The following is a 24,947-nucleotide window of genomic DNA, read 5'->3' on the forward strand; positions in this document are numbered from 1 at the left end:
GCACCTCCACTCCTGGACCCTCCCACCATGTCTGCCGAGACGGTCGCTACGGCCGAGCCACCTCGCCATGCCAGCTTGGAGGACAAGATGAAGGAGCTCGATAGCGTGCCGCTCTTTATGCGGGATCTGCCGACGGAGGAAAACACGGCGCTCGAGGCGCTGCAGACTCTCGCGTACGATGGCCCGCCGGATGAGGTCGCTGAGAATTTCAAGAATCAGGGCAACGAGTACTTTCGCGCAAAGCGGTACAAGGAGGCGCTCGGATTCTACCAGCAGGGTATACAGGCGGAGTCGGAAGACGCGAAGCTCAAAGAGACGCTGTATCTCAACAGCGCTGCATGCCATCTCGAGCTTCATAATTTTGGATCTGCGCTGCATGCGGCACGCGACGCTATTGTAATGAACCCACGCTCAGTCAAGGCGCTGTACCGCGCTGCGCGTGCCTTTCTCGCACTGAATCGCACGAAGGATGCACGTGGATGCTGCGAGCTCGCCCTGGGCATCGACCCCGACAATACCGAGCTCATACGTCTCCAGGGCCGCGTCGACGAGCACGCCGCGCGTCTTGAGCGTCTCGAGGCGGAGCGAACCGAGCGAAAGCGCCGCGCAACACGCACGGAGGAAGCTTTGCAGGTCGCCTTTGTCGCTCGTGGGCTCTGGCTGACCAAGAGCAGTGATCCACCGGACAACCCAACGCCTGCCCACTTCGACCCCGAATCTCTCCCATCCTATGCATCACCTGATATCCCGCTCGTGGGTGCCAAGCAAGCATGGAAGGCACCTGATCCGATCCGCACGCCGGTCATATTCCCCGTGATGCTGTTGTACCCTCAGCACAACACGTCTGACCTGATTTCCGAGTACCACGAAGACACGCCGATCGGCATGCACCTCGAGGTCATGTTTCCACTCGAGGCACGCGGCTCCTTGCCGTGGGACCCGCAAGGCGAATATGTGGCGAATCGTCTTTCGGTCATTGCCAAAACGCGCAAGGGGCGCCTACTGCGCGTCGGCCACAAGCTAAGTCTGCGCGAACTACTGGATCAGGGCGCGACGCCTTCGAACGACGATCGCGACGGCATTGTGCTGCGCGATGGCATCATCGACCTGTACGTCCTGCCCAAGGGGTCGGACGCCGAACGCCAATGGATCACCGCGAACAAGGCCTCGTAGTCACGTGATACATAGACAAGGACGCGTCATGCCCAGGGCAGTGTGGGTTGGACTATGGCGTCGCTGGCCGCCGCGTCGCCATGGACGGCAGGAGACTCGGAGGTGGCGCCGAGTGCAGCAGAAGCGACGAACAACTCGATGCAGATGTACTTTGAGGCAAGTACCGACCACAGCGAGAGTGGCGACCCGTATGCGGGACGTGACGAGGAAAGCATCGAGCGACTGGAGGAGGAAATCAGCCAGCTGAACGACTCGGTCCATGGCCTCGATGCGTACCACATCGTCGACAAGCTGGGTGAAGGCACGTTCTCGTCCGTGTACAAAGCCATTGACGTGCACCATGCCATGTTTGCGAACGCCGAATGGTTCAAAACCAACACGCCACATATTGCCCCGCGTCCAGCGCGTCATCCGACGGTATATGTGGCGCTGAAGCGCATCTACGTGACGTCCAGTACTGCGCGTATTCTGAATGAGCTCGAAATTATGGAGTCCCTGCGCGGCGCGCCATTCATTTCGTATCTCGTCACGGCGTTCCGGTCAGCAGACCAGGTCATTGCCGTGATGCCATACACCCGACACGCCGAGTTTCGTGAGTATTACCGCGTTATGCCACTCTCAGATCTGCCGTGCTACTTTTACTGTCTCTTTTCCGCCCTAGAGGCTATGCACAAGCAGGGCATCGTGCACCGCGACATCAAGCCAGCCAACTTCTTGTACGATCCCCGCACTGGATACGGCACCCTCTGTGACTTTGGGTTGGCAGAACGGCTCGACGCGTCCGACTGGCACGGCAAGTGCCATCATACCCTCCCGACGCCTGAGCATCCTCATGGCGAGCAGTGTATCAACCATGCGACGCAGAGCGCGCATTTGCAGCCAGGCGGAGCCCTGGCGCGGTCAGACGACAAGTCGTATGTTGCACGATCAGCGGCGGGCGCTTCGATGGGACCGCCCGACCGCGTCGGCTACCTGCGCCATGATCCGCGGCCAAGTGTCCGCGCGAATCGGGCAGGTACGCGCGGCTTTCGTGCCCCCGAAGTGCTACTCAAGTGCCCTGACCAGACGCCCGCGATAGATATCTGGTCGGCGGGCATTGTGCTACTGTCCTTTCTGCTCAAGCGCTTTCCGCTCTTTAACGCGAGCGACGATACCGAGGCACTGCTCGAGCTTGCGACCATCTTTGGCCGACGCCGTATGGAGCAGTGTGCGATGCTGCATAACCGCACGTTTTCGTGCAACCTGCCGACCGTGGACCATGCAGGACGCCGCATCCCTGAGCTGATCCAACACATCCGTCCTGAATTATTCGAGCCGCCAGATCACTGCGCAGATCCAGCTGAATATCGACAGCAGGTGCAGTACGTCGTACACCTTGTCGGCGTATGTCTCTATCTTGACTGCACGCGCCGATGGACAGCGTCGCGTCTTTTGCGGCACGCCTTTTTCCAAGACGTGGTCCCAGATACCCTGTAGCCAACACCTCCACAGGAAAAACGCCCCTTTTTCATGACCCACGAAGCTCGGCATCAAGGCTTTGAAGGCGTGACAGCGACGTCGGCCCCGCCGATCGCGGCGACGGCGGATGTCCTGCGCTGCTATGAAGAGGCGGTGCAAGAGCCCATGGTCGAGTGTATGAACCTCGATGGGCTGTATACAAATGCGCAGGCACCGCATTCCGACCGTATCGATGCCCTCGTGCTTCGAGAGGACTTTAGCTCGACGGCTATTATCGCCAAGACATGGCTCACACTGCGTCCCCAAAACAGGTCACAAGCCGTGGATATTGATCTAGAGGCTCTGCGAGATACCCAAAACATCCTCGGTGGTCGACGTGCGCGTCTCTTGCAGAGTCCCTCGTTCGCCAACGCGCCGCATACCGTTGAGCTGATGCCTGCGTCCATGGAGCCTAAGGACGCGCGTGGCGAAACCACCTGGGACGTGCATGAAGGCCAGGCAACGACTCGCCTCGATCGCCGGCTTGCTAAGCGGTCGCCTGCCCACGAAGCGCCTGAGCCGCGCATTACACTGCTGCATAGCGACGTGCTAGAGCTGCCGATGTCGCCGCCCGTCGGCGAGCCGCCGCTCGAGGCGCCGGATATGGTCGCCTCGCTGAACTATGCGATGGCGTACTTTCACGATCGAGCTACGCTCAAGCGGTATCTGACGGGCGTACTGCATAGTCTGCGGCCCAAGACGGGCGTCTTTATTACCGACATGTTTGGGGGCCCACCTACGGGCGAGGTGTACGAGGACCAAGAGGCACTATGGACACGGTTCTGGGACGAGCCGGGCTTTCGACGCACGCATGGAACGCAGTATGTCTTGCCGACAGTGCGCGACGACGACGACGACGACGATCTGGTCGTGCGTCCCGCGCCGACCGACGAGGAGCGCGGCACGCGCGCCGAGTGGCCGCGAGGCAAGCTGAAGCTCGTGCGCACCGGCCAAGCTCACGGCGGCTTTGAGTACTGGCGGGAAGATGGCCCGATTGATTATGCGACGAATCGGTTCCGCATGAGTCTGAGCTTCCGCTTCCGCGACCGATCATGGCTGCGGGATGTGTTTTCGTACGACTTTCGCATCTGGTCGCTCAAGGAGCTGACGGAGGCGATGGAAGAGGTCGGCTTTGCGTCGGTGCGTCTTCTTGTCCTGCCACGCAATGATGTCGACAAGCACGACCACAGCGACACGGACTCGGACATCAGTGACGAGGTCGCTGCGATGTTTTTGCGTACCGAGCGCGAAGAAGCGCAGCGACGCATGTTCCATACGGTCGAGCCGGGCGAAAAGGTGTTTTCCACTCGGTCGTTTAGCACGTACATCGTAGCTCGCCGTAGCTAGCCGACCATGCTCCGCTTGCGGCCGCGCATACGCACTTCTTGTAGACGCGCATGGATGGCTGGCCATGCCGTCGGCGATGTTCGGTGGGTGCGCGCCGCATACGCCTCGAGGACGCGGTGAAAGAGGTGCTCGGACGATGGATGCGTCGAGGCAAACGCACGCTCAAGCACGTACAAGTCGACCGCCTTGTCCTCCCAAAAGCTCGAGACGCACGCGAGGCCAAAATCAATCAGCACAATGTCGGCGCCGCGCAGCATCATATTGCTCGTTGTCAAGTCGCCGTGAATTACGTCGGCACAGTGCATCTGCGCGAGCTGCTCGCCAATCTTCTCCATGGCACTGTTCTGCTTATCTTCGCTGGGCGCAGCTGCGTGTGATGCCTCCTCGCCATCTTCAGGCAGACCGCCCAGCCACTGCCGGATACTGGGCCCCTCGATCCACTCCATGCCGAGGATGCCCCGCGTCTCGTCCACACATACGAGGCGCGGGACATGCACGCCGTGCCTCGCACATCGCACGAGCGCGCGCGCCTCTGAGACGGTGCGTGATGCCGTCACACTGTTCGAGAGCGCTGGATGGCGGTACCGCTTGAAGAAGCGATGCTTGATGAGCACTCGCTCCGTATGCGGTGCACACGCACTCGTCGCCCGATTCGGCAGCGCTAGCTGCGGTGCACGCGTCCATAGATCCACACAGTACACCTTGGCCTCTGCACCCTGCTTGATGAGGTGCGCATGAGGCCCTTGCACAAGCGCCAGCCATGCACCGTCGTCCATGAGGGAAAGAAAAAACGACTCCACCGCTTGGTATGCCGCGTCGAAAATCGGGTGCGGGACGCGTCACGCCCTCTCGGCGCCACAAAAAAGACGACGATGCGCCCATCCACGTATCGGACAGGGAGCGCGAAGTGTTTCAGGCCGAAATTGGTGGGCGTGCTGAGCGCTGGGCCGAAGAGTATGCAGATATCGTGGAGCAATTGCCTCTAGAGTTGCAGCGCACCTTTCATCTCCTTAGGGAGCTTGATCAGCGCAGCGAGACGGCGAAGACAGATATGGACAGTGTCTGGAAGGCATATAGCTGCGCACGCGCCGAGTCGAGTGACGAGGCCCAGCGCTACGCTCATCTCATGCGCCTCCGTGACACGTCGCAGCAGTCTATCTCGCTGGCCGAGGAAAAGCTTGCACTGGCCTTATCGGCCTACGACACGGTCGATCGGCAGATTCGGCGCCTCGATAACGATCTGCTCAAGAACGAGCGCAGCCTCTACGCGGGCTTACGTCACGAGCTTGAAGGCCACGACGATACGCTCCAAACGCCTGTGCCCAAAGAGACAGATCGATTTTCCCCCGCAGGACAGCTACTTACATTTTGGAGCGGCCTCGTGTCGCTCGACCCGCTCGTGTGTCTTGCCTACTTGCAGGAGCACATGCAAAAGCAGGCGCCTGAGCCCTCGACGCCCCCAACGCACGCTCTCGTGCCCCTCGACACGATCGAGGCGGATCCCAGTGAGCCACGCTACTGTTACTGCGACCGTTTTTCCTACGGCGATATGGTCGCTTGCGATAACGACGACTGCCCCCGCGAGTGGTTCCACATTGGGTGCGTCGGTTTGGATCAGCCGCCGAAAGGCACCTGGTACTGCCAATTCTGCGCGCCACCCCATTGGAAAGGCCCCGGCCAACAAATTCCGCCCCATGCTCCACATCGTCCTCCGCCGCGCGCGTCTTAACATGTTATATACCTACTAGGATAGACTCATACCACGCGACGCGCGTCGTTCCATCGTTGCCTCATGTCTGGCTGCATGTATCCGACCGAAGATGCGCGGCCGGACGCAAAGCGCGACGAAGGATTCGTGTCGTATTTCCGGCGTCTTCCGCCTGCCGTGCCAGGCACTGTGCGCCTCTTTGATCGACAAGACTTTTACGCGGTGTACGGCGACGATGCTGTGCGTGTAGCTGATATCGTGTTCAAGACCCAGAGCGTGGTGCGGCAACTGGGCAGCAAGGCGTCGCCTCTCGCCTCCTGCACGCTGAATATGGCATCCGCCAAGGCGTTTCTGCGCGATGCCCTCACCGCTCGGCAGCTCCGCATTGAGATTTGGGCACCGACCGGCGACCGCCAAACATGGGCCGTGGCTCGGCAGGCGTCCCCAGGCAACCTGCAGGAAGTCGAAGACTTGCTTTTCCTGCAGTCAGATGTCGTGTCAAGTCCCATTGTCATGGCTTTACGCGTCAAGATGGAGGATGGTATCTCGGTCATCGGCGCAGCCTTTGCGGACGCGACCAATCGACACATAGGCGTGGCTGAATACACCGAGAACGACCTCTTTTCTAACTCAGAATCGCTCATTATCCAGCTGGGCGTTAAAGAGTGCCTCGTACCTGCAGACGACGCTGACTATCACCTCTCCAAGCTCCGCGCCTTGATGGAGCGCTGCGGTTGTGTGATTACCCAAGTCAAGCGCGGCACATTTACGTCCAAGTCGATCGAAGAAGACATGCAGCGCCTCCTACCTGCATCGCAGCGTGCAGCACTCGCACCCGAATGCAGCAAAAAGGTCGCCATGTCGAGTGCAGCGGCACTCTTATCGTACCTCGGCCTTTTGAGTGACGAGTCGAATTTTGGGCGCTATACGTTGAAAACGCACGACCTGTCCGAGTACTTGCGTCTTGATCATGCCGCGCTACGGGCTCTCAACCTCTTTCCCGATGAAAGCGGGTCTGTTGCGAACAAGAACGCCAGCCTGTTTGGTCTGCTGAACCGCTGCAAGACAGCGCAGGGCGTCCGTATGCTGAGCCAGTGGATCAAGCAGCCACTCGTGCATGTGCACGCGATCCAAAACAGACAAGCACTCTTGCAAACGTTCCTTGATGAGGCGGATGCGCGGCAGCGCCTGCAAGAGCACTTTCTAAAATGGATGCCAGATATGCTGCGTATTAGCAAACGATTCCAGCGTGGCGTGGCAACACTCGAGGATGTCGTGCGATGCTACCAGGCCGTCGGCAAGGTGCCTGGCCTACGTGCGGAACTTGCTGCGATTTCTATGCCATCGGAGGCTGACCGCGTCCTCTTTCACAGCACGTTTGTGGCCCCGCTTGACGAGCTGCAGCACCATCTGTCCAAGCTTGTTGAGATGGTTGAAATGACGCTAGACTTGAATGAACTAGCGTACCACAACTATGTGATCAAGCCCGACTTTGATGATACGCTCCGCACGATCCGCGCCAAGCTCGATACCATCCGTGATCAGCTCGACGAGCAGCATACCAAGGCAGGCCATGATCTGCGACTTGACACGGAAAAGAAGCTGCACCTCGAGAACCACTCATCCTATGGCTACTGTTTCCGTGTGACACGTACCGAGGCAGGCGTGATCAAAAACCGTACTGGCTACCTCGACCTGGGCACCGTCAAGGGTGGCCTCTACTTTACAACGCCGACGCTGCGTGAACTCAACTCTGACTTCCGGTCGCTGTCTGACGAATATGCTCGCACACAAAGTCGGCTCGTGCGTGATGTAATTGACATTGCCGCGTCGTATGCGCCGCCGCTCGAACAGCTCAATATCGTGATCGCTCACCTCGATGTGGTGGTGAGTCTCGCGTTCGTATCGAGTCATGCGCCTGTGCCATACACGCGGCCGAACGTGACAGAGGGCGGCGCACTCATACTGTGTGAATCACGGCACCCGTGCCTCGAGGCGCAGGACGAGATGCATTTTATTCCCAACGACGTGCGCATGGAGCCAGGCATCTCGGACCTAGTCGTGATCACTGGTCCGAACATGGGCGGAAAGTCGACGTATTTGCGCCAGATCGGGCTCATCACGCTCATGGCACAGATGGGCTGCTATGTGCCAGCAGCGGAAGGCGCCCAGGTCCCGGTATCGGACTGTATTCTTGCTCGTGTCGGTGCGAGTGATAGTCAATTACGAGGCATCAGCACATTCATGGCTGAAATGCTCGAGACGGCCACGATCCTCAAGAGTGCAACCCCCCAATCGCTCGTGCTCATTGATGAGCTCGGTCGCGGCACGTCGACGTACGATGGCTTTGGACTCGCCTGGGCCATTTCCGAGTATATTGTGACGCAGATTCGCTGTAAGTGCGTCTTTGCGACGCACTTCCATGAGCTTACGACCTTGGCACAACAGCAGCGTGGCGTCCAGAACCTACACGTCGTTGCACACGTCGATGATCAAGACATTACGCTGCTGTACAAAGTGGAACCAGGCACGAGCGACCAGAGCTATGGTATCCAAATCGCCGAACTCGCCGACTTTCCCCCCAGTGTGATTCGTCTCGCCAAGCGCAAGGCCGACGAGCTCGAAGGACACGCACAGCCCGTGGGCGGTGCCGACGAGGGCGCCGCTCTCGTCGACGAATTCGTGTCCGCATACAGAGATCGCGTCCGTGACCCTAAACGACCCTGCACGGAGCAGGAGGCACTACAGTCTTGCATGAACGAGTTTGACGAGCGTCTGCGGTCCAATACATGGGTGAGGCACCTCCTCGAGCACCTGAGCTAGGGTACACTTACAAACTGGACGAGACGGCGCAGCTTGTCGCGGTCCACGTCGTACTCCGTCGCGAGCGTATCCAGCTTGGCGGGATCCTCGCGGTATTCGGTCAAAAGGCGCACGAGCTCTCCCGCCGTAAGACCCGGCGCTGTCCCCTCTTCCTCTTCGCGCTCATTGCGTACTCGCGCATGTAGAATGCCCATCATAGGACCCTCGCGAGTAGGCGCATCCACAGGCTGCTGTGGCGCCACGGGACCCAGTGCACTCAGATTCCGCATAAACTGAGGATCACGCGCATCGCTGAGGATCGCTTATACGTAAGTACATCGTACGTACATTCATCTTTCTGGAAACGAGAAGCAGCAGGCGCGGCTGTGCTGGGCGCCTTCAGAGGGCCTGTCGACACACGCGCGCCGAGCGTCCGTGCCGGTTTGGATCCTTGTTGGCCCATGGAAGCTCGGATACCTCCACCAAGAGGCGGCACGGCTTGTTTTTCCGCCGTCATGAAGCCCTTGTTTCGACGGAAGCCAAAGATCCCGCCGGTAGAGCAGCCGCCGGCGGCGCCGAGCCATAGCAGTGAGCTGGATCCGTATGTGTCAGCGAAGGGCGCTGCTGGCCGGCCGCGTGATCCATACGGCAGCGCGAGCGCGGAAACTCCTCAGCCATCCGACGCCGAGCTGCTCGCCGAGTATGGCTCGGGTTCGGCCCCGCCCGTATCGCGTCTTCCGCCGCCGACATCGGTGTACCGCGATCCATACACGACACAGGGAGCAGGCTCTGAGTTTGACCCTGATGAAGAGGCGATTCAGGACATCAAGTACCAGCTACGGAGTACGAAGCAAGAGAGTCTGAGCAGCTCACGGAATGCGGTGCGTCTCGCGCGCGAGGCAGAGGAAACGGCCACCAACACCATGGTCAGGCTGGGTGAGCAGAGCGACACGATCGGAGATACAGAGCGCAGTCTCGACGTGGCGAAGGCTCATGCCTCACGTGCCGAAGACAATGCTCGTTTGATTGCTCAGCTCAACCAATCCATCTTCCGTCCTAAGTTTACGCGCAACAAGAAGGCGAAGCGCGACGCCGAAGAGTACCGCGCTGTGCAGCGCCATATCGATGAGCGCCAGGAGCGCGAGTTGACACGTGCCGAAATGCTCTCATCCCAGCGCCGCGTCGAAGAAAGCGTATCCAATACCGGCATGTTTAGCAAGATGCGTAGTAAGTTTGGCGGCGGTCCTGCAGGTGAACTCGTCGATCCCCAGGAGCAGCGCAGGCGATACCAATTCGAGGCAACGGCGAGCGACGATGAGATGGAAGATGAGATCGACGGCAACCTCGACGAAATCGCAGCTCTGAGTGCGCGCATGAATGTCCTTGGACGTGCCATGGGTCAGGAGGTCGACGAGCAAAACAGACGTCTGCATCGCGTGAGCGACAAAACTACGGCTCTGGACACGCGGATTTACGCTGGCACCAAGCGTCTCGAAAATCTCAAATAATGTTAATAGATTTCATCAAAGGGTCGGGTATCGTGGAAACAGCTGTCCCATACATCGTCAACAACTCGCTCAGCCGTCGCATCATCCTTGCACACGGGATTGGAGCGCACAGAAAGAATAGCACGCCGTCGTGCACATGCTTGATGCTGCTTAGCGAAGCCATAGTGCCGGCGATTGATCTCGCGCGTCCAGCGACAGTCGCCCGACAGCGAGGCAGCACGAATTTCACTGCATGCGTGGTGCCGCAAATTATTCCAGTCGACATGGAAGCGACAGTGGTCCCACCAGTGAATCATCTCGTGCGATAACGTATCTTCCAGATGCGCTTTGCTAAAGAGGCGATTGGCACACAGCAGGATACCAGCCTCTGACGGGGGCCGCCCCGGTGGAGACGGGGAGAAGCCGCCCGCAATGTCCGGTGGACACGATGCAATGAGCAGCTTGGGTGGTGCATCCTTGCTCGCGTGCTCGCCCCGAGGCGTCAGCGGATCACACTGGATCAAAGCCAGGTGTTTCACCATAAAGCGCACCATCGGACTCGTGCGCAGTAGATCGTCTTTCCACTGCTCGACACGCTCGCGTGCCTTGATATCTTCTTTCGACTCAGATGGAATGGGCCCCGACTTTTCAATCAACGAGGGGGCCACGATCCGCTCGCACCACGCCGTCCATCGAGCCACCCAAGCATCTTGGGCTGCCATGGTGTAGGGCACAAGTGGAGGTGTGTGGCCTTGGTCGCACGGACATGCTCAGGTTCGAATCACGTGAATAACTAACGAAATCCACGTGATTCTATGGACGCACGAAGCGTTTTCCTCTCCGGGAGATGGCCACCTTGGGCTACCTTCCACCGACGTGAGTCCTAGCAAGGTAAGCAGACAGATGACGCTGCGCACGTCGTCGTGCGAGCGCGCGACTTCATGGAACGTGTACTAACACTCTCAGAATGGGTTTCCGCCACAACAACCTGCTGCATAACAACCACTTCCACAAGGACTGGCAGCGCCGGGTGCGTGTGTGGTTCGACCAGGCCGGCCGCAAGAAGAGCCGTCGTAATGCTCGTGCCGCCAAGGCTGCTGCTCTGGGCATGCGCCCTCTGCAGCCTCTGCGCCCTGCCGTCCGTGGCCAGACCCTGAAGTACAACACCAAGCTGCGTCAGGGCCGTGGCTTCACGATTGAGGAGCTCAAGGCCGCTGGTATCCGCAAGGTCGAGGCCCTTTCGATCGGCATCCCTGTGGACCACCGCCGCAAGAACAGGAGCGAGGAGGGCCTCAAGCTCAATGCTGACCGTCTCAAGGCTTACAAGGAGCGCCTGATTGTGGTGCCCCGCCCCACGAAGCAGAACAAGCAGAAGATGCCCGACCTTTCGTCGGTGGCTACGACGCGCACGACGATCGAGGCTTTCCCTATCCCCGCTGGCACCACGCCCGAGGCTCCCCGCGCCATCACTGCCGAGGAGAAGGAGTCGAACGCTTTCCGCACGCTCCGCATGGCCCGCGCTATCCACCGCCACGAGGGTGCCCGCCAGGCCCGCCAGGCCAAGCGCGAGGAGGAAGCTGCCAACGCCAAGAAGTAAACGTGATTGTATGGCTCATGTTGCTATCTGGTCGGATCATGTACACAGGAGATTACCCCCAAAAATGCTTTTGGGCATTCCATACCGCAATTCATTTTGCTTGCCCTGCTTTGATATAGCATATGTGTGTTAGTGTCGTTGGGAAAGACCGTACAAGCGGTCGAGCAGGAGGTATAGGCGCAGAGTGTCAAGCTCGAGGTACTCGACCTTCACTGTCGCTTGGTGATCTTGCAGTTTTTCGAGCAAGTCATCGAGCTTCAGGTCAATTTCCAAAAACGCTTCTGGGCGCCCCTGGCAAAAGAGTGAGATCATAAACGAGCCAGGGCTTGGTGAGTGCACATGGAATGTGATGTCAGAGAGTCGGTTCGATGGAATCATCGAGGCGCGGATGATCTTGTCCCGCTCCCACTGATCGTAGGTAAACCGATGCAGCGTGTGCGGCGGTTTGTCGCCTTTTAGCTCTCGATCTGGCGAGGACAACACACCAATGACGCCATTCATATCGCTTGATTGGACTACGCTCGATGAGAGCCGCACATTTTGCAGGTATGCCTGATACGTATCAAACTGGCCTTGCAGGTACGTATGGTGCTGCTTGAGTGCCTCCAGGACAGATAGAAGGCTTTCCTTGTCCTCCTTGAGCTTGTCTTGCATATGTACATTACCGAGTGAAACAAGCTCGGCGATGACCTCGTCCAGCATGAGTGTCTTCAAAGCTGACTCGTCCACGACGCGCAGCTCTTCCAATTCGCGCAACATGTAGGATGCCCGACGCCCGAGATGTTCCAGGCGTTTGATCCCCGACTTGGTGGCCTCAGCAGCCACATTAGAGAGACTTGACACGGGACCTGTGTTTGGCAAAAGCTGCAAAATTTGGACGAAGAGCGACTTGGTTTCAATGTACAATATATCGCTCGGCGTCATGTTGTTCTCCATCATGAGCGTGGACGTGAGGTCCTGGATAGGCTTTTCCCATCGACTAAACAGAGTCAGTTCCATCGTGTAATTGTCTGGGCGCTCGACCTGTGCTGGCGCTTCGCCCAGCTCGAGAATCACTTGACCTAAGTGGACATGGCGATCGGGCGCCAGAATGTGGGCGTGTTTTTTCACGAGCGTATGCATAAAATACAATTCATTGACCGAAACGTGGAGCGTCTTGTCCTGCTTGGACAAATCGACATAGCGGTACAGTTCGAGCGTGTCGTAAAAGTCTCCGACATGGCAAAGCGACTGCAGAAATGCCACGAGTCGCGGGCGATAGACAGCCATAAATGGCTTGAGATCATGTACAAATGAGCCCTTTTCATGTGCAGGGTTGTTCACGAGGTGCTGAAAGACCTTGGCTAGCAAGACCAGAGTACGCCGATTGTTCTTAGACAATGATTCGTTGCTGAGCAGGTACATCTGCGGCGAAACGATCGCTACATTCACGTACCGCAAGAAGAAAAAGGATCCGATCAGGGAAGAGAGGGCATCTTCTGATACGTTGGGATCTTTTCGTCGAGTCAAGTTGCGGATCTGCTTGCAAATCCACCGAATGCCGTAAGGGATCAGGTGGATCGAGCGTAATATATCGTCCATGATGACTTCAGCCAGCTTGAGTAGTTTATGCATGCGTGTCTGGATGCAGTTCTGCACCTGGCGGTGCTGTTGAGGGTCGTCATCAGCGGAAGCCTCCTTTGCGCGCACAAGCTCGTCATGAACTAGGAAGGGATCGATTTCCAAGTTTTCTGCGGACATGGACGTGACCGTGTCCATGTGCTTGGTCAGGACACGTTTCAGGTACGTTTGGCCGGGCCCGCGGCGAGTATACATGGACATCATGCGCGATATGGGTGTGTTCGCTCGCAATAGTGAGCTAAATTCTGTCGCGGCTTTACACTGGGTGGACAATACGGACTGGAATACGGTCAGGAGAAGATGTTCCTCAAAGTCCTCGTACTGGTTGGCATACATCGTGAACATGACGGTCTGGAGAAACATATCGAGCTCCTCTGCAGATACCAATGAGCACAGAGTGGCAATATGCCGCGGTTCCGTCATTAGCAGATAAAACAAGTTGGAGTACAGCTGGAGCTGTTTTTGTTCGAGAATGACGCGGCGAATGCCTAGGTGCTCCTCGTCCGGCGACTCGATGTCGCGTGGAGTCATACGATTGGCAATTAAGAGAGCGATGCGGCTGTCAAGGTACCGAACATCTTTTTCCAGCACAAAGTTTCGTTTTGATTGCGACGTGATTTCGAGTTTGAGGTCTTCGAGCTCCTCTTGTACCCCTTTCAACATAGATTCATGACGAGGATCGATGCCTCTCGACCACTCGATCGACGGCTCAAAGTATGGTGGCATCGCCGTCTCTGAGTGGATAAGTGGCATGTGGCACCAAAGGCAAGCGGGCTCGCCGGGTGCATGCCTCGAGACATTGCGTCTTTGTGTCAGGCTCTCGTAGGCTACCTCGGATAAGCTCCTCGCCACGATGGCCCCCACGTTCCACCGTGCTATGTGATTGGTGTAAATTACTCCGCATATGCATGTATACGCCCAGCAGCAGTTCATGTGCATGAAACATAGGCATGACTATGAGCTATCGAAACGAGGCCGAGATTCGGCTTGCCAGCCACGCAGGCCACTCCAACCATGGGCTCCGAATAGGAAGGCGTGTCGTAGAATCTCATGAGCAGGGGGCCTGGCAAACGGATCTGGCTGCAGACATTGACAGATCAAATCACACAGCTGCGACAAATCACCGCCACCGTCGGACGAGGGTATATCGTCATCACTTGACGCATCGTGACTTTGTTCGTGGCAAAAGTGCTGGAGCACAAGGAGCGCACGAGAGCCTGGCGAGAGCCCGGTGCTGGCCTCATCCACATCGGCAAAGGGGCATTCGCCACATACTAACACATAGCCTAGCACACCAAACGCCCATACATCTTGCGGTGGCCCGGTGTACTTTTCGCCACGCAGAATCTCGACGGCAGCGTAGTCCATGGTGCCACTGAACGTATCAAACATCGCATCTGGACGTACGCGCGCTGCGCCGCCAAAGTCAATCAGCTGCACCATCCCGTAAGAGTCAAGAATGACATTCTCGTCTTTTATATCGCGGTGCACAACGCCGTTCGCATGCATAAACGCAATAACATCGGCCACTTGGCCAAGGAAATTGCGCACCTGCTGTGGCTCGAGACCATACGGTGAGGATTCCACATAATTAAACAAGTCTTGTCCGTTACCGAAGCGCGGCATGATCATGTAGTAAAATTCTTCGTCCTCGAAAAAGTCGAGGAGCTTGCAAATACCTGGGTGGCCTGTTACGCGTCCCTGTCGCTGCATGGCCAGAATCTCGTCACGTACATGCTGCCAGTGCTCTTTGTTTGTTAGGTAAGGCGGCGGTGTGGCCGGCGGTGTGTACGCCGTGTGCTGTAGCTGCAGCAACACGAAAATTTCGCCGGGAATGGTGCCGTAGACCCGATGCCGACGCCATGAATCAGCAAAAATGGAGCTCTTGATGATGTACTTGATCACAACCTCGTCACCATTCTCACGACATCGTGCTCGTCGAACAAAGCCATAAGCCCCGCTGCCCATGCAATCGCCGATATCGTAAGCATCGATGGTGTGGACTTCGGGGGTCGAGAGCGTGGCCAAGCGCTGGGTCGGAGCATGCGTATCAGGCGGTGGCTCCGGGCCGTGCGGGGCGGAGGGGTATGATATGGGCGTGGATGCACGCGTCGTTAAGCCGTGTATCTCACTGACGTCGTCGTCATTATGACTCACAGACACCGCCGACATCATCGGCGAGCGCGGTGGGCGTGGCAGTGCCTTGTGTGCCGAGATCCGAAATGGCTGCATCGCATAGTTGGGACGCCCTGCATTGAAGCTGCGTCGGGTATCGCCTAGCTCGTACCGCATGCGCATTGGTGGCGGACTTAACAACGGCGACGTATCGCCGCTGCGTGAGCCGAATGGCCGGTGATCAGGGTAAAAGCGTGAAAAGAATTGCACATAGCCAGACTGCGGATCGTTGATATCTTCCTCGCCAGCAGAGCTTAGGGATTGCAGCGAATGCGAGAGGTCAGGATTCGACGACTGTTTGCGCAGGTAAAAGGAGCCCATGTGTCGACGCACAGGCTGGTCGTCTCTGTCGGGAGGGCCAAGGCCGAGTGCATGACGTGGAGAAGGAGCTTCCAGTACAGGCGGTGAATCTTGCTGGGGGTATGACGTGCTGGGCGCAGCATTCGATTCGACACGCACCACAGGGACGCTGGGAGCCTGTGACTGCCAGTCCTTTTGCGCGGGTTGAGGGGATGTGGACATAGCAGACATTTCATAGGGGCGATAAGTATCATTGGATAAAGATCGAAGTGAAAGCGCCGCAGACGACAAAGGACTCGATGAGTCGGCGGGACTCTCGGCCAGTGCGTCGGACGATGACATGGACAGCGAGGCGGCCGCCCGATGTGATCGCTCATGATGAGGACGATTCTGCGCTGCCATGCGATTGGATGTGCCACGACCCCAGCTCACCGAGCGACTGACGCCCGTGAGCTTGGACAACACGCCTTCGTCGTGGTCTTGATCACCGTCACGGAGCTGCATACGTGCCATGGCCCCGTCGGGCTCGTCGGGCGAGGCGCGGCTCATGGCTGCGCCAGTGTTTATGTCACTGAGCGGCCGTTTTTGGTACGAGGGCCAAGAGCCCCTGCCAAAGTGCTCTAATGGCATGCTACCTCGGTCCGACCGGCCTGGAAGGAAACGGCGCTCCTACTGCGTCTATGCGTCACTATCGGCGAGAGGGGCCGGCGGACCTGCTTTGTCAGCATGACGGCACGTGGAGATCTACGGCGCCCCCGCTGTCAGCGCGCGCCGCCGGCGCTTGGGGGGCGGCGGTGCGGTCGGTGCCCACTTGCCGGGCCAATGCTCAAAGCCGCCGCGATCGCCTAGGAGTAGAATTGCCTCGTAGGCCATAGGATCCACGGGCTGGACACTGAGGCGGGAGCGATGCAGGAGGGCCATGTGGGATAATGCTTCGAGGTGCTCCTGCGTCAGGTACGACACGTCCTGGCGTTGTGACTCGGTCAGCGCACGAGTCATGTGCTGTAAAAGAGCCAATGGCACGGGGTGTGTGAGCCGCCGCTCAAACGCCACGTCCACCATGTACCAACGTGGCGCATCGGGGTGGGACTTGGCATCGTAATATGGATGATGCGCGTCCCATGCTGTGGAATCTGGATAGCCCTCTTTGCATACATGAGCGAGGGCGACAATGCCTGGCAGGGCACAGTTGCTGTGGTAAAATAGCACGGCGTCCCCCACCTTCATGTCGTCGCGCAAAAAGTTGCGGGCCTGGTAGTTCCGCACGCCTTCCCAAGGCGATGTGTGCACTTTTTCAAAGAGGTCTACACTGAATGCCACATCCACGCCCTTGACGAGGCGGCTCTCCGGCTCCGCCTTGAGCAGCCAGTGCCGTGGCATGCGCGGCGTCCCACGGGGTGGAGGTGGGTCCTGCCGGTGGCCTGCACGACCAAACATGCCCCACGTGAGCTTGTTTTGGTGCGCCATGTACCAGCGCTTGTTTGAAACGCGCCCCTGGGCCACGCTGGCTGTGACCAATGGCGCGCTCACGTTGATAGCCGATGGGCTGGCACAGAGCTTTGATCGCCGGTCTGAGGGCAAGCCGATCGTGTCTGAGTGGGACGTGGCGCGCTCGGGCCGTTTTCCTCGCGTTTGGCACGGCCATGGCACCGTTGCTCGCTGAGTGGAACCACTTTATTGAGCATTCGTTCCGGATCAAGTCGCCCTCTGGCAAGATGCTATGGGGCGGCCTCATGCGCCGCGTCCTAGTCGACCAGCTGGCTTTCGCGCCGTTTGGTTTGGCGTTGTTTGTAGGATCTATGGGCGTGATGGAAGGACGACGGAGTCTGTCTGCGCTGGAGGACAAGTTCCGCGATGTCTATGTGCCGGCCCTGCTGGCCAACTGGAAGATTTGGCCCGCCCTGCAAATGTTGAATTTCAGTATTATGCCGCTCCGCTTCCGTGTGCCTTTTTCGGCCACGTGTGGAATTGCATGGACCTTGTACCTGTCGCTCTTGAATCAAACCGACGTCCCGCCTACAAATAAATAGAACCAAATTCCTCCGGGTGGACGGGATCTCCGGGAGCCCGCACTTGCAAGTCAAATTCACGTCCGGAGCGGTCCGCGCCGTTGAGCACAGCCAGCAGTGTCCACCAGCCCTGCCATGACACGGCGGGCACGATCACCTGGCCGTCTTGGAGCGTGCCGAGCCAGGAGCGCCACTCGACGGGATCCCATGCGCCGGACGTGCTGGGGTACGGACAGGGTACGTGCCGGTCGCGTGTGGCATTCGCTGGATCGAGGGACGGAGCGGGCGACTCGCCGGGCGGTGGGAAACGCTCCCGCATGATGCTGGACTGCAAGATGCACCCATCGAGGTAATCGAGCTCCCATGCGCTGCGATAGACCCACGACGCCGAGGACAGCTGCTTGAGACAGAACTGGACGGCCGCGGTCGCCAGCACCAGGGGTGTGCCGATCTGCCCACTTTCGAGTCTGGAACGAGCCCACCGGTAGTCCATGTGCTCCTGCTGTGTGTCCGGCTGCCTGAGGGCATCAGGGATGCCATCCAGGCGCCAAAAGCCATGAGCACCTTGCAGCATGTCCTGCGCTACGCTGGGTGGGATGTTCGCGTGGACGTCGTTCGGTCGGGTCGAGTAGGCCGGCTCTTTGCCGTACTCGTGCGCCAAGCACGCACGAACGCGGGCCGTTTCGTATTCAGAGACCCACGAAGACAGACTGGAAAAGAGCCGCTGCCAGTCGTCCCATGTGCGCGTGTGGCCCGGCGCGGATCGCTGGCCGACCGAAGCCACTGGCGCTTTGGACGTCGTGTCCCACGGCGCCTGGGGCTTCGGTTCCTGGTCACCGTGCTGCATCTTGTCCAGCCAGGAGAGCACGGCATCATGCTTCTCCCGCTGATGCAAGGATATGTCGGCAGCGCGCCCCAGGGCCGAGTACACATGCTCTGTCTGACTGGCGCTGTGCTGGCCGTAGCACAGATGCATGATGCCTTCCCAGCCGACGGCATCGGCCCATGCCTGCATGAGAATCACAGGCAACGGGTCCTGATCACCGTAGCGCCAGGCGCTGCCGGCACTGTAGTGTACAGCCACGCGCAGAAGAGGCAGCAACTCGTCGCCGTTGTGACGCGGAGACTCGAGGCCCTCTTCGTCATCGGAGTCGTCCATGGCGCACGGCTCGCCGATGCTGTCGGGACGTGCGGCTGCGTTCGATGAGGCCTGACTACCGCGTCTCCATTGCCGATCCAACACGCGCTGCACGAAGGAGCGTTGTGATGCATCGCTGCGTGCGGACGGGTCGTCCTCGGGCGAGTCGGAGACCTCGGAACGCGATGAAGAGCGCGCGTGCGCGAGATGAATGCGGTCTAGATCGACTCGCACGGGGAAGCGGACCTGTCCGTACTCGTGACCCTCCATGAACAAGTCGCATTGGTCGTAGGAGGACGCGGCAGGGGCCGTCTGCGCATCGGTGGACGCTTCATTCGCTCGGCGCGCCCAGTGCCATCGAATCGGCGCGTGAGATCCGCTGTGCGTAGAGACCTTGCGTTCGAGCGGCCGAGACGCCTCTTCGCTCCCATCGGCCGCGTTGTCCACCTCCGCCGGCCGCCTAGTATCGAAAAAGTGGCGCAGGCGGCTAAAGTGCGGGTCATGGTCGACGGCGTCCAGGAGACGAAATACGCGTGTCCACGCTTCGACGCATGTCCGGAACCATGGCTCCATCGCACACTGCTTGGCGCGCTCGAACGTCAGGGGCGCAAACGGGGTCATCCGGGGCTTGAGCCACTGGCCATGCCCCAGATGAGAGCTCTCGTCGATAGGGCCATCACCTTCTTGCACAGGCACGACATCGTAGCTCAGAGCCGGCAGCGGCTCGAGCCGTGTAGCCAGCCCAATCGTGAAAAACCGATGTAGGGCCTCCATGTGGTCGTGAGGCTACTTCGTGGGGGTGCCGCATGTATGACGTAATGTCACCGAGGCGACGGGGGCCGAAAGGGCGCAGGCCAATAACGCCCCCACCGGCCCACTCGGCGACCAAGTCGCGCGGCGCGATGCGCCCGGGCCGAGAAGGACCCTGGGCTTACGATGTCGTGCGGAACAGATGGGACACGACCACATGATTCGTAGACACGCTATTGGACGGTGGAATACGCTGAGCCGCACGACTTGCCCAAGGCAAAGGAGCCAGCGCGCATGAAGCAGGCCTTGGCACGTGCACAGGCCACGTTGTAGCACGGCGGGCTCAGAGGACTGTTGCGGCCCTGGAACGTTTGGAACTGGCCCGCCAGCGATGGGCGCGCGAGAATCTCGTCGGTGATGGCGGCCCAGAACGACGCATTCAGCGGTGCATGCTGGGGCCACAGGCCGTGGTCGAGCTGCACCGGTGCCGCATAGGTGCCCTGGGCCTGCGACGCACGAAAGTCGCCGTACGCATCGCGCGCGCTGTACAGGTGGTGCCACGCGAGGCCGGTGTGCGTCTCGGTGGCGTTCTGCACATTCTGCAGCGGCGTGTAGTACTGGTCGTAGTCCATGATATCGTACGTCACGGGATCCACATGCAGCACGCGGATGCCCGGGTTCATGTTCGTGAGCGGCGTAATAGCGGGCGAGTGCAGCGCGATGCCGACGGCGTCCTGCGTGTGCTGGGAGACGCTGCTGGCATTGCCGTTCGTGTTGTGGTAGTATACACTGAACGTGTCTTCGTGCGAGTGCGCAAAGAACATGTGGGCAATGGTGCTGCGGAATCGCGTCACGATCTGGTAGAACAGGTTCGTAGGCAGGTCCATCGAGCTGTAGCCGTCCCAGCCAGGGAGAACGTGGCCGACGATCCATACTCGCTCATGCGCGTCTTCGGCGGCCTGGAGCTCGTCCGTCACCCAGCGCAGCACGCCACTGTAGTCGGGATGCGACGAGTGGATGTAGTTGAACACGTTGCTGCGGTACCAAAAGTCGGTGTTGAACGTAATGACACGCAGCCCGCGGCGCGGCGTGATCGAGTAGCCACCGTAGTGAGTGCGCACTTGTTGGGCCTGGCACTCATCGACCCAGCCCTCCTGGTGCCACAGCTTGGATACATAGTCCCAGTCCCAGCTGAATTGGCTGCTGCGACCGTTCGGCAGCTTGCGAGGCGCCGCATTCTCCGTCGGATACGAGTCGTGGTTGCCGATGGCCGCCACGACGGTCGTGTTCTGGAGGTGGCGATGCATGATATCAAACAGCGCCGACTCGGAGTAGTGCACCATGTCCGGCGACTCTTCCCACGTCTGGCCATGCGCCACAAGGTCGCCCGTGTACAGGGCGAGGTCGTAGGGGCCGAGCTTCTCGATCGCTTGGAACGCCGACGCGACCAACGACCACGGCGCATCGCATCCCTCATAGCCCCAGTACGGGGCGGGCAGCGACACATTCTGTGCAGGCACATGCGTCTGGTAGCCCGTGACGTTGTATGTGGTCGTGTTGAACGAGTTGCTGTGGCAGCAGTACTTGTACGTGCACCGCGCCTCGGAGCCGACCGCATAGCGGGCGTCGAGGTGGATATCCGACGTCCAAAGGACACGCAAGTCCTTGTCTTGCGGCTTGCCTACGCGCTTCGATCGGCACGTCACATGGGCAGGCTCGTCGCGCTGGCCGTGGAACCACGCATCCAGAAACGAGTCGGACAGCGTCTGGAACGGGGGCAGCGGGCAGTACCGATAAAACAGCTGCGCACAAATCATGTCGGCATCGGAGCTCGAGTCGGACAGGTCGGCAAACGACAGCAGCTGCGTAAACACACCGCCCTGGCCGCCAGCGGTGTACGACAGCTCACAGGTCTTGTTCACGTCGGGGTTACGACCAAACTGCTTGTACTGGAACTCCTTGCACAGGTCGATCAGCACGCCCGGCACCACCTCGGGGTGGGCACGCGCCAGGGACTGGCCCAAGCGCAAGGCTTGCTTGCACCGGTCGCACTTGGACTGGCTCTGGTCACGGATCGTTGAAGCCACCTGGGAGCGCACCTCGTCCTTCGACGCGGACGACGAGCTCGACGCCGCAGGGAGCACACCCGACGCACTGGGCGTCGTCGTGGGCATGCGGTCCGGATCATTCAGCGAGTCGGGGAAGGCCTGGCCGTCCACGTCGGTGACCACGGGACGCGGTATGGCCTCTTGTGCCTTGGGCGTAAAGTACATGCTGCGAAACTCAGAGGTAGGGAACGCCTTGGGCGCGGTGTACACCGGCGATCCTTGGCCATGAAGCGACCACGAGAACGTCGAGGTCGAGGCAGCGGTGGCGGCCACCGACGCCACCAGCGCGGCCCCACAGCCCACCAACAGGTGCATCAAGAGACGTGTGTCACACGATCATCACCCTCGTATTGTTGGTGCGGTCAAGCTACATCGAACCAAGCCAATCGCAGGCCCTATCGCCCACACGTGCGGCCTACGTGCGACATTGCGCCTCAAAGTCGGTGGGCACATATTGGCTCCACATGTGAAGGAACGCGTCCAATGGCATCCAGTCCAAGTTGCCGTGCCGCGAGCGGATCGTGTGGCCACTGTACAGGACGCGCACAAACGTCTTCTTGTCATCGGTCGTCCACAGCTCGATCGCGATGTTGGACGCCATGCCTGGCCAGCGGAGCGACTCGATACCCAGGGAGCCAGCCAGGGGCCCGATATCGCCGTCGTGCATAAAGTGGTGGACGTACTGGAGCTCGCTCTTGCCACTCGACAGCTCCTTGAGCTGCTCGATCAGGTCCCGGATGTACAGACCGCTCGTCAGCTTGATGGCCTCGGTCACGTTCTCGCGCGACACCCAGTTGTAGTTGTACTCCCAGTCGCCAGCCACAAACACCTGCCGCGCCTGTTCTGGCGTCACGCACTTGGACGGATCGTCGAGGGAGCATGGCAGTTCATAGCCGTTGCACAGGCGTGCCTGGAAGTTGTCGTTGTAGTGGTCCCAGTCCTTCTGCCAGTCGCTCGCGTTCGTCCGCAGGATCGCCTCGAGATCCTTGCGGAGAGCGCTCGTCTCTTGCAAGTGCTTCTGCCAGACATCCGTCTTTTGCGCGGCACTCTTGAGCTCGTCGACCTTGTCGCACGATGGCTCGTGCGTATCGACGCTCGAGGACTGCTCAAATACCGGCAGGGATTCGCGGTAGCCGATCCAGAGACCACGCAACACACCGGCGGCCGAGTGCTGCGTCAGAGGCGCGGTCGACGTGCGGAACCACACGCGCTTGTGATCCGGCTCACCGGGAATGACGTTGTACTTGTCCATGTACAGCTTACGGAGGTCCTGTCCGTGCTGGACGCCGTCCAAGTAGCCACCGAGCGTGAGCTGGGGGAACTGGCACGTCGAGTTCGTGAACTGCTGGTTCAGCGGGTTCAAAAAGTCAACGTAGGTGCGTGGATACACTTGCATAGGCTCGACATCAGGGCCGCCCGCGGGGCCTGCATACGAGTACGTCCGCAAGTCGGAGCACGTGTACACGTCCTTCTCCCCGTTCGGGAACAGGTGGTAGGCAGTGCGCTTCTGGTGGCGCTGGATGTACAGGAGCTTGGTCAGATTCGCATGCACGCTCTTGTTTTGCACGGGGCCCGGCTCCTGGTAAAACGACACGTCAGGGTGCGGCATGGAGCAGTACGAGTACGTGCCGTCGGAGGTCGTGTTGCGCGTCTCGCGCCTGTGTCCCATCATAGTCGCGTTGTATCCGGGCTTGTGCACCACAGCCGGATCCTTGAGATCAGGGTACAGCGTGTCCACGGCATCGGCCCACACGCACGAGAGCGCCAGGCCCAGGCACCATAACAAGCGGATCATGGTAGTGGAGGTCAAGGCGCGTCGGGCCCGGTGTGGAGCACGTGGAGCGCCCACGTTCCTACAGAGTTGGGTACGCCACGTGTGCGTCTACGAATAGCCCCTGACAGGACGGGGCACGTAGGGCTCTTCGAGGTACTTGATCTCGTCGCCCGTGAGCTGGATCTTGACCGCGGCGACGGCCTCGTCGATGCGGTGCTTCTTGCTGAGACCAACGATGGGCGATACGTCCTTCTTGCTGAGGAGCCACGCGAGGGCCACCTGCGCCATCGATACGCCCTTGTTCTTCGCGACCTCTTCCAGGCGATTGATAATGGTCTTGTCTGCTTCACTTGCGCCCTGGAATGCAGCTCTGAACCGGTCCGTCTGAGCGCGTTCCGTGTTCATTTCGCCGAGTGGACGCGTGAGCAGGCCAGAGGCCAGGGGGTACCAAGGCACGAGTCCGACACCCGTATCGTGGCAGTACGGGATCATCTCGCGCTCTTCCTCACGGTACAGGAGATTGTAGAGGTTCTGCATCGAGATGAATTGGTGCCATCCGTGTTTCTCGGCCACATGCTGCAGCTGCTGGAACTGCCATGCCGCCATGGAGCTCGCGCCAATGTAGCGCACCCAGCCGCGCTCGACGACATCGTTGAGGGCACGCATAATCTCCTCCTTCGGCGTCTCGTGGTCGAGGCGGTGGATCTGGAGGACGTCGATGTACGTTCCCAGACGCTTCACACTCGCCTCGACGGCGTCGATGATGTGCTTGCGCGAGAGACCAAGGCGGTTCACAAACTCGCCGTCGTTGGTGGCGCTGAACGTGGGCGCGTTGTCATCTCCCACGGCGAAGAAGACCTTGGACATGATGACGACGCGTTCGCGAGGAATGTTGTACTTCTTGAGCGCCTTGCCGACGATCTCCTCCGACTGGCCGTTGCTGTAGACATCCGCCGTGTCCCAGGTGTTGATGCCGTTTTGGTAGGCGTGGTGGATCAGCTCTAGTGCTTCTTCCTCCTCGGTGAGCCAGTTCATCCACTCACGCGAGCCGAAGGACATGCATCCGAGGATGATACGAGACACTTTGAGACCCGATTGACCGAGACGAACGTATTCCATGTTGGCGGGAAACGAGTTTCGGTGGCGACTGATCCGTGCGTATGTCCTCCTCGGAGCTACGGGCATCACGTGGGACTAGCTCACCCCTGGCCTTTTGGCGAGCCATTCTGGGGGCAAGGAGGCAGGGTGGGCGCCAGGCGCGGCAGGGTACGATCGACGCCAGAGAGGCCCAAGCTTGGGTGCATTCGATGATGCGACTGTGATAGGATGAGCTTGAGCCTGATCAAGATGCATCGCATGTATCAGATACGATCGCAGTGCGTTATCAGATGGCATGCTGTATATAAAGCCCCGATCTACGACGAACGTCCGCCCTCATCCACAACATGAAGCTCGCGTATCT

General features: G+C 59.4%; 17 protein-coding genes across 17 annotated transcripts; 7 read left to right on the plus strand and 10 right to left on the minus strand.

The window, feature by feature from the left end:
• Nucleotides 1–27: 27 nt before the first annotated feature.
• On the plus strand, nt 28–1,173 carry MRET_4263 (TPR repeat protein; the record flags this gene model as incomplete). Its single annotated transcript, XM_027630890.1, has 1 exon — nt 28–1,173. The coding sequence occupies one exon, from the start codon at nt 28–30 to the stop codon at nt 1,171–1,173; it is 1,146 nt and encodes a 381-aa protein (XP_027486624.1).
• Nucleotides 1,174–1,227: 54 nt separating this feature from the next.
• Nucleotides 1,228–2,649, plus strand: MRET_4264 (cell division control protein 7; the record flags this gene model as incomplete). The annotated part of the gene is made up of 1 exon (XM_027630891.1): nt 1,228–2,649. One exon carries the CDS (start codon nt 1,228–1,230, stop codon nt 2,647–2,649), a length of 1,422 nt encoding a protein of 473 aa, XP_027486682.1.
• Nucleotides 2,650–2,682: 33 nt separating this feature from the next.
• On the plus strand, nt 2,683–4,017 carry MRET_4265 (uncharacterized protein; the record flags this gene model as incomplete). The annotated part of the gene is made up of 1 exon (XM_027630892.1): nt 2,683–4,017. The coding sequence occupies one exon, from the start codon at nt 2,683–2,685 to the stop codon at nt 4,015–4,017; it is 1,335 nt and encodes a 444-aa protein (XP_027486621.1).
• On the minus strand, nt 4,014–4,793 carry MRET_4266 (TP53 regulating kinase and related kinases; the record flags this gene model as incomplete). The annotated part of the gene is made up of 1 exon (XM_027630893.1): nt 4,014–4,793. One exon carries the CDS (start codon nt 4,791–4,793, stop codon nt 4,014–4,016), a length of 780 nt encoding a protein of 259 aa, XP_027486623.1.
• Nucleotides 4,794–4,825: 32 nt separating this feature from the next.
• Nucleotides 4,826–5,746, plus strand: MRET_4267 (chromatin modification-related protein; the record flags this gene model as incomplete). The annotated part of the gene is made up of 1 exon (XM_027630894.1): nt 4,826–5,746. One exon carries the CDS (start codon nt 4,826–4,828, stop codon nt 5,744–5,746), a length of 921 nt encoding a protein of 306 aa, XP_027486622.1.
• A 63-nt stretch (nt 5,747–5,809) lies between these two features.
• Nucleotides 5,810–8,548, plus strand: MRET_4268 (DNA mismatch repair protein MSH2; the record flags this gene model as incomplete). Its single annotated transcript, XM_027630895.1, has 1 exon — nt 5,810–8,548. One exon carries the CDS (start codon nt 5,810–5,812, stop codon nt 8,546–8,548), a length of 2,739 nt encoding a protein of 912 aa, XP_027486693.1.
• MRET_4269 (uncharacterized protein) lies at nt 8,545–8,990 on the minus strand (the record flags this gene model as incomplete). Its single annotated transcript, XM_027630896.1, has 2 exons — nt 8,545–8,849; nt 8,876–8,990. The coding sequence occupies 2 exons, from the start codon at nt 8,988–8,990 to the stop codon at nt 8,545–8,547; spliced, it is 420 nt and encodes a 139-aa protein (XP_027486692.1).
• Nucleotides 8,991–9,042: 52 nt separating this feature from the next.
• Nucleotides 9,043–10,035, plus strand: MRET_4270 (protein transport protein SEC9; the record flags this gene model as incomplete). Its single annotated transcript, XM_027630897.1, has 1 exon — nt 9,043–10,035. One exon carries the CDS (start codon nt 9,043–9,045, stop codon nt 10,033–10,035), a length of 993 nt encoding a protein of 330 aa, XP_027486549.1.
• A 2-nt stretch (nt 10,036–10,037) lies between these two features.
• MRET_4271 (mitochondrial inner membrane protease ATP23) lies at nt 10,038–10,736 on the minus strand (the record flags this gene model as incomplete). Its single annotated transcript, XM_027630898.1, has 1 exon — nt 10,038–10,736. One exon carries the CDS (start codon nt 10,734–10,736, stop codon nt 10,038–10,040), a length of 699 nt encoding a protein of 232 aa, XP_027486698.1.
• A 245-nt stretch (nt 10,737–10,981) lies between these two features.
• MRET_4272 (large subunit ribosomal protein L13e) lies at nt 10,982–11,611 on the plus strand (the record flags this gene model as incomplete). The annotated part of the gene is made up of 1 exon (XM_027630899.1): nt 10,982–11,611. One exon carries the CDS (start codon nt 10,982–10,984, stop codon nt 11,609–11,611), a length of 630 nt encoding a protein of 209 aa, XP_027486508.1.
• Nucleotides 11,612–11,740: 129 nt separating this feature from the next.
• On the minus strand, nt 11,741–13,984 carry MRET_4273 (Ras GTPase-activating-like protein IQGAP2/3; the record flags this gene model as incomplete). The annotated part of the gene is made up of 1 exon (XM_027630900.1): nt 11,741–13,984. The coding sequence occupies one exon, from the start codon at nt 13,982–13,984 to the stop codon at nt 11,741–11,743; it is 2,244 nt and encodes a 747-aa protein (XP_027486662.1).
• A 201-nt stretch (nt 13,985–14,185) lies between these two features.
• Nucleotides 14,186–16,336, minus strand: MRET_4274 (serine/threonine-protein kinase; the record flags this gene model as incomplete). Its single annotated transcript, XM_027630901.1, has 1 exon — nt 14,186–16,336. One exon carries the CDS (start codon nt 16,334–16,336, stop codon nt 14,186–14,188), a length of 2,151 nt encoding a protein of 716 aa, XP_027486661.1.
• Nucleotides 16,337–16,450: 114 nt separating this feature from the next.
• On the minus strand, nt 16,451–17,086 carry MRET_4275 (AT rich DNA binding protein; the record flags this gene model as incomplete). Its single annotated transcript, XM_027630902.1, has 1 exon — nt 16,451–17,086. One exon carries the CDS (start codon nt 17,084–17,086, stop codon nt 16,451–16,453), a length of 636 nt encoding a protein of 211 aa, XP_027486548.1.
• A 636-nt stretch (nt 17,087–17,722) lies between these two features.
• On the minus strand, nt 17,723–19,627 carry MRET_4276 (uncharacterized protein; the record flags this gene model as incomplete). The annotated part of the gene is made up of 1 exon (XM_027630903.1): nt 17,723–19,627. The coding sequence occupies one exon, from the start codon at nt 19,625–19,627 to the stop codon at nt 17,723–17,725; it is 1,905 nt and encodes a 634-aa protein (XP_027486660.1).
• A 209-nt stretch (nt 19,628–19,836) lies between these two features.
• MRET_4277 (sphingomyelin phosphodiesterase) lies at nt 19,837–22,026 on the minus strand (the record flags this gene model as incomplete). The annotated part of the gene is made up of 1 exon (XM_027630904.1): nt 19,837–22,026. One exon carries the CDS (start codon nt 22,024–22,026, stop codon nt 19,837–19,839), a length of 2,190 nt encoding a protein of 729 aa, XP_027486501.1.
• A 100-nt stretch (nt 22,027–22,126) lies between these two features.
• Nucleotides 22,127–23,506, minus strand: MRET_4278 (2-phosphoxylose phosphatase; the record flags this gene model as incomplete). Its single annotated transcript, XM_027630905.1, has 1 exon — nt 22,127–23,506. One exon carries the CDS (start codon nt 23,504–23,506, stop codon nt 22,127–22,129), a length of 1,380 nt encoding a protein of 459 aa, XP_027486634.1.
• An 87-nt stretch (nt 23,507–23,593) lies between these two features.
• On the minus strand, nt 23,594–24,604 carry MRET_4279 (aryl-alcohol dehydrogenase; the record flags this gene model as incomplete). Its single annotated transcript, XM_027630906.1, has 1 exon — nt 23,594–24,604. One exon carries the CDS (start codon nt 24,602–24,604, stop codon nt 23,594–23,596), a length of 1,011 nt encoding a protein of 336 aa, XP_027486635.1.
• Between the last annotated feature and the right edge of the window lie 343 nt (nt 24,605–24,947).

Source organism: Malassezia restricta, chromosome VIII (genome assembly GCF_003290485.1).
Source record: "Malassezia restricta chromosome VIII, complete sequence".
Taxonomy (NCBI): Eukaryota; Fungi; Basidiomycota; class Malasseziomycetes; order Malasseziales; family Malasseziaceae; genus Malassezia; species Malassezia restricta.